Source organism: Lactuca serriola, chromosome 7 (genome assembly GCF_051521515.1).
Source record: "Lactuca serriola cultivar US96UC23 chromosome 7, Lser_US96UC23_V15, whole genome shotgun sequence".
Lineage (NCBI taxonomy): Eukaryota > Viridiplantae > Streptophyta > Magnoliopsida > Asterales > Asteraceae > Lactuca > Lactuca serriola.
Window position 1 is genome coordinate 23,695,984 of NC_136414.1, and position 6,166 is coordinate 23,702,149.

The 6,166-nt window shown below is 25.6% G+C and overlaps 1 protein-coding gene across 2 annotated transcripts in view; it reads left to right on the forward strand.

Moving 5' to 3' along the window:
• LOC145063320 (gibberellin 2-beta-dioxygenase 8-like) overlaps positions 1-5,848 on the forward strand; it is a 29,710-nt gene extending 23,862 nt beyond the window's left edge. For both annotated transcript variants that reach the window (XM_079010910.1, XM_079010911.1), the window contains exons 3-4: positions 3,652-3,973; positions 5,485-5,848. In XM_079010910.1, the coding sequence (XP_078867036.1) occupies positions 3,652-3,973; positions 5,485-5,715 (553 nt within the window). In that variant the 3' untranslated portion in view covers positions 5,716-5,848. The remainder of the gene's footprint in view (positions 1-3,651; positions 3,974-5,484) is intronic.
• The last annotated feature ends 318 nt before the right edge of the window (positions 5,849-6,166 follow it).

Genomic DNA, 6,166 nt, shown 5'->3' on the forward strand with positions numbered 1-6,166 from the left:
ATGTTACATAAATATAAGTACATCATATTAACTTTTTTATGACACTTACTTAAACTAAAATATGATAAGTAATAGTATAAGAATACCGTCAACATTAGCAAAATTATAGCCTTCATTCTTTTCAATTAAGCCTGAACCTCATGTTAGGAATGTTTTCACGAAGTGTCCCAAGATGATTCACAATGAAAACATATATATCCAAAGTGACTAGTTTTGTGACTATCACAAGTAGTCACTTAGGATATATGGGTGTTACACAGTCACAATGTAAATGATCTATATATCCAATTTTAATAAAAAGATGTGAATTAGTTAGTTGGTCCTTTAACATGAATGATCAACTCATTTTAATGATCAAGTCCTTTAACATGAATGATCAAGTCAATAAACAAGTTATTTTTTTTTAAATTTTAATTTTTTCGTAATGTAAATATAATAACACTAAAAAAACAAAAAGAAAATAAATTGGACCGAAATTACAAATATAAACATAACTATTTTATTTACTTGGATAAAAATAAAAAAAAATTACAAAAACTATAAATTATCAAAATTATAATATACTAGTACATTTAACATTTTTTTTTAAAAAGTTCAATAAAAAATTAAAAAATAATAATAATAACAAATAATTGGAAAACAAATAAGAAAAATTAATAAAAAATTAAAATATAATACGAAACGAAATATGAAAAAAAAAACCAAAAAAAACCCTCTTCTATACTCTATATATACACTAAAAAATAGAAAAAAAAAAGTTAAAAAGGTAAAAAAAAAATCAAATTGTTGAAAAATAAAGTTAAAAAATGAAAATAATTTAGTATATATATAAAAAAAATAAAATAAAAAAATGTATATATATTTATAAAAAAACCGAAAATAAATAAAGTATTAAAAAACGAAAAATAAATTTAAAAAAAAAATATGGTGTAATTTTTTGCAAACCTCAATGACCAAATTTGAACTTTTTTATGACTGATTTAGCAAAAAAGTTAACAAAGTTAATCATGAAACTCGTTAAGTGGACTAGAGTGATAATTCTGCGAGAAAGTTGTGGCCATAGTAATAATAATAAACAAAATATTAGGGCTTTTACCAAATACACGTTAAAAATTTAGGGATTTTATAATATTATATATATATATATATATATATATATATATAGAGAGAGAGAGAGAGAGAGAGAGAGAGAGAGAGGGTTTAATTGAGAAAAAAAAAGGTTGAAAATGAGGAATCATTATCAGTCATACATTTATTTTGCCGCAAAACACTTAGGCATACCGACGAAAATGGATAACGGATAAACTTCTGTTTTCCAACCAAACATGTTTTCTTAAACTATGTTAATCATTACCTTAGTATACACAAAAACATATTTTTTTGTTTTTTTTTAATTTTTAGAAAGCTATTTTTATCCAAAAATTATTTTAAATATATCACAATTCATAATTTTTATTCTCTATAAATAGACATTAATATTGATATAGTCTTAAGATAAAATAAAATTTGTTTCGTTTTTAGAGTTTCAACTCTCGTTATTCATAAGTGAAAAAAAATCAATCAGATTTTTATTACAGTACATTCGTTATTCACTCATGAATAAAACGTATGCTTAACTTTTTTTATTTTTATTTTTTTTATTTTTATAATTTGAGTATCGTTCATATATGAATATAACACGTAATAAATTTTTCTTACTTAAAATATATTTTTTACATCATCTTTCGTCATATATTATATTTATATATGAATAAAACGTGTATTAGTTGTCGTCATATTTTATATACATATATAAGTAAAACATTTATCAGATTTTTGTTACAGTTAATTTGCTATTCATATATAAATAAGTAGTATAAATGATACTTAAACTGTAAAAAAATCAATCATATTTTTTTTATAAATGAATAACAAATGTACTGTAGTAAAAATCTGATTAATTTTTATTTATTTATGAATAACGATAGCTGAAACTATAAAAAAAATTAAATTATTTTAAAACTATATCAATATTGATGTTTGTTTATAGAGAATAAAAATTATGAATTTTGATATATTTAAAATCATTTTTCGATACAAATAACTTTTTAAAAATAAAAAAATAAAAAAAAAACTATGTTTTTGTATATATTAAGGTAATGATTAGACCATTTCCAATGCATTGAACTCATATGAGTTCAATTAAACTCACTATACAGCTTTACCAATTAAACTCTATATTCCATTAAATTCTATACAATTTAATAGATTGTCTCATTTATCATTTTCTTTTTAATTATTGTTATTTTTTAAAAATTAATTAGCATGAAATTAAAAATTAAAAACTACAATTAAAATTAACATTAGTTAAAAATTTAAAATTTAAAATAATTTATATATATATATATATATATATATATATATATATATATATATAGAGAGAGAGAGAGAGAGAGAGAGAGAGAGGATAAGGAATATAAATTATAGTCCCACCTAAGCTTAGATACTAAACATATAAATTATACAGTTTTATCTTAGTAATTTTAACCGATTCCGTTTTCATTTGGTAAATATATGATTCCCCATTGTATTTCTTTTCTCTATCATCGTTTAACCATCAATGTTTCTTTCTTCCATTATCGTTTATCACTTCACGTCAGTGAACATTACTGTTTTCCACCATCACAAAGGTTAAAGATAATTGACATTTTTACTTCCATGTTAAAATTATTGCTTCAATATTGACTCTGCAATATCAAGTGTTAAACATGAATGTGCTAATTGCAATTTTAAATAAAACGGCGTAGTTTCATGAGGTTTAGTGCCTAAGCTTAGGTGGGGCTGTAATGTATATTCACTTTTCCTATATATATATATATGTATATATATATATATATATATATATATATATATATATATATATATATATATATATGGAAAAGTTCAATAGAAAACCATAATTATGGGTTCTTCAAGGAATCAAATATTTTTTTTCAATTTCTAGAGCTTATTCTTTATCAAAAAAAAATCTAAAAATATCTAAATTCATATATTAACATTGTGAATGTAAAAAATATTTTTCGGATTCACCGTGTGAATCCGGATTCACGTTGTGAACTTTCGAAAATTCACATTGTGAATTTGACGTAAAAAATTGAATTTTATATCATTGGAAAAATGATAAAAAGTTATGAATTTCTGTATTTTTAGTTTTTTTTTTTTTTGATAAAAAATAAGTTCCAAAAGTTGAAAAAAAGATCGGTTCCTTGGTTCCTTAGTTAATTATGGTTCTCTATTGAACCTCATCCTATATATATATATATATATATATATATATATATATATATATATATATATATATATATATAGGTTCAATGGTAAATGATTAATTAGGGCAACATATGCTGTAACCAATGATCAAGTGACACGTGTCCATTTCTTTATTCATAAGCAATGTATTATGGAAGTTATTTATGTAGTTATTCCAAAGTGATGTGTTGTCATGTTTTTATTGGTTCCAACATGTGTTGCCCTAATTCTTTATTTTCTATATAACCTTTCCCTATATATATATATATATATATATATATATATATATATATAAACTACTTTAGTTTTACATGTTACAGACTCTTTCTTTATTTATTTATTTTTTTTTTTGCTTTAATCTAGCAAGATAGTGAAACAATGTGCAATGATAATTTCCAAGCTAGCAAATGAACTAGCAGAGATTTTGGCCGAAATGCTAGGCCAAAAGTCCGACTTCTTCAAAGAAAATTGCGTGCCTAGCATGTGTTATATTCGCATGAGCCGATATCCAGCGTGCCCTTTTTCTCCAGAAGTGTTTGGATTGATGCCTCACACAGATAGTGACTTCCTCACGATATTACACCAAGATCATATTGGAGGCTTACAAGTACTTAAAGATGGAAAATGGATTAGTGTGAATCCTAAACAAAAGACCCTAATCGTTATTGTTGGGGATCTTTTTCAGGTACGGAATAATATTATCATTTTACATCTTTTCTTATAGTGTTCAATTAATTTTCAAATTCACTGCTAAGCCACTATGGTGGTGGTTAGTATATTAAAAATAGTTCAGATCTCACATGTTTCAACATTAAGGTAATCTGCCACTAATCAAAAATCAAATAAATAATCTTAGTTAGTAGCCTGCTAAAGCTATATATGCTCATGGTTCTTCAAAAATGATCCTTTTATATTTGATATCATCGACATTTTTATGGAAAAACAAAGTATAAGTTTGACGATTAAACATTTGAAATACCTCAGTTGAGTCCCACTATCACTTTAAGGTTATTTGTGCAGTGAAATATCTCATGCCTAAACCATTTATAATTAAAGAAAACATAAAACTATTGTTAATTTAAACAGATTCAATAAAAAATTACATGACTAATTAAAAAGTAAGAAAAATACAATACAATATAAAAAATACATAAAGACATTTCATTCCAACCATGTTTTCTTTGATATTTCATCCTTGTATGGTTAGAGCGTAGTGAAAGTCGAAACAAACACATAATCATGTTGGCTTGAGTTTCATCGCTATATTCGTCGGATTCTTGGGTTGGGGGTTGAGGGTAGGATATGTGAGTGTTGTGGGTTTGGAAGGGATTCAAGAATGAGTGATCTTGCTAGAGTGGAAATTTGTTGTATAAATGTTGTATCAGAAGTCGTGAAAATCATGAAAATTAGGTTTGATATTGCGGGAATTGTGAGAATTAAGTTTCGGGAATTGAGGGACGGAGTTGGTTTTTTTTTTTTTTTTTTTTTTTTTTTTTTTTTTTTTGGAATGTCAAACTATCATACTCCTAATCTATGCAACTTTTATTTCATCCTTTATCCCCAGGCTTGAATTCTTTATGATTGTGAAAATTGATGTAATAAAATGGATGTTGTGAAAATTGGGCTAGTAAAGTGAGAGGATACATGATATTTATACGGGTTTTTTTTAAATAGTGAAAAGAAGAAACTAGTCGCTGAGAGAGGGGTTCTAGCCATTAAGTAACAATCAAACGGAGTGACGAAAATCATTGGCTCACTTCAGTATCGTGACACCCGATGTGATGTTTCTGGCGTTTCAATCCTTTCCAAGAGAATTTCTTGAGCCAAATATTGTCGATATCATCCACCCTTATTAGATGAACAATATTTGTCCCATCACATCAAATGCATTTTTTAGTATTTACAAAGTATGGTTTTATTAGGACAAATAGTTAGTTTTTCAAGCTGTCTCCATTGACATTTTATTATAATATAACGCCATTACTTTGTGCGTTACCGAAATCACATTTCACGCTTATCTACACCTTTTAAAAGAAAGATATGTTCATGGTTTCATTTTACGTTCGACTAAAGAAATCTGAACATTTCTTTTGGAAATGCATGTAAACTACATTTGAGGACACTCATTAAACATTTGCTACCTGTCATTTTGATGATTTGAAGTATATAATCTTTAATGATATTTGTATTTTGTAGGCATGGAGTAATGGTGTTTTCAAGAGTGTGGAGCACAGAGTAATAGCCAACAAGCAATTTGAAAGGTTTTCAACAGCATATTTTTTATGTCCGTCCTTTGAAACAATGATAGAAAGTTCTGAAAAAAGTTTGATTTATAAACGGTTTAGTTTTAGAGAATTTAGACAACAAGTTCAAGATGATGTCAAGAGATATGGTCGTAAAATAGGCCTTTCAAGGTTTATTCTATGAACCCATAACTCTTTTTACATTATTAGTTTCATCTATGTGGGAAAAAAATAAAGATATTGTTTTTAATAGAAACATGATAATTACTTTATAGATTAAAAATGAAAGTATATAAACATATCTTATAAACAAACTCTTAATAGTGGTTTTCTTTATTTACGATGCTTCATGTATCTTTTGTTGTTAGCTTTCAAAGTTATCATATACTTTTAAAAGTTTTCACTAGGTCATTGACTTTTTTATTTTGCAAGTAATATTTATATCATATGTTGGACATGGTTAAGGGTGTCCACGCTTCTTTAAAGCTGTCATGGCCTTGGTTACACTATAATTTAAAGCGGTTATGGCCTTTTCATTAGGGTTACACTATATATAGTAGAAATCAATCCAATCCAAATCCAACCTTATATATATTAGCATGTTTGGTATGAATTTTCAATCCATTTAAACAAAA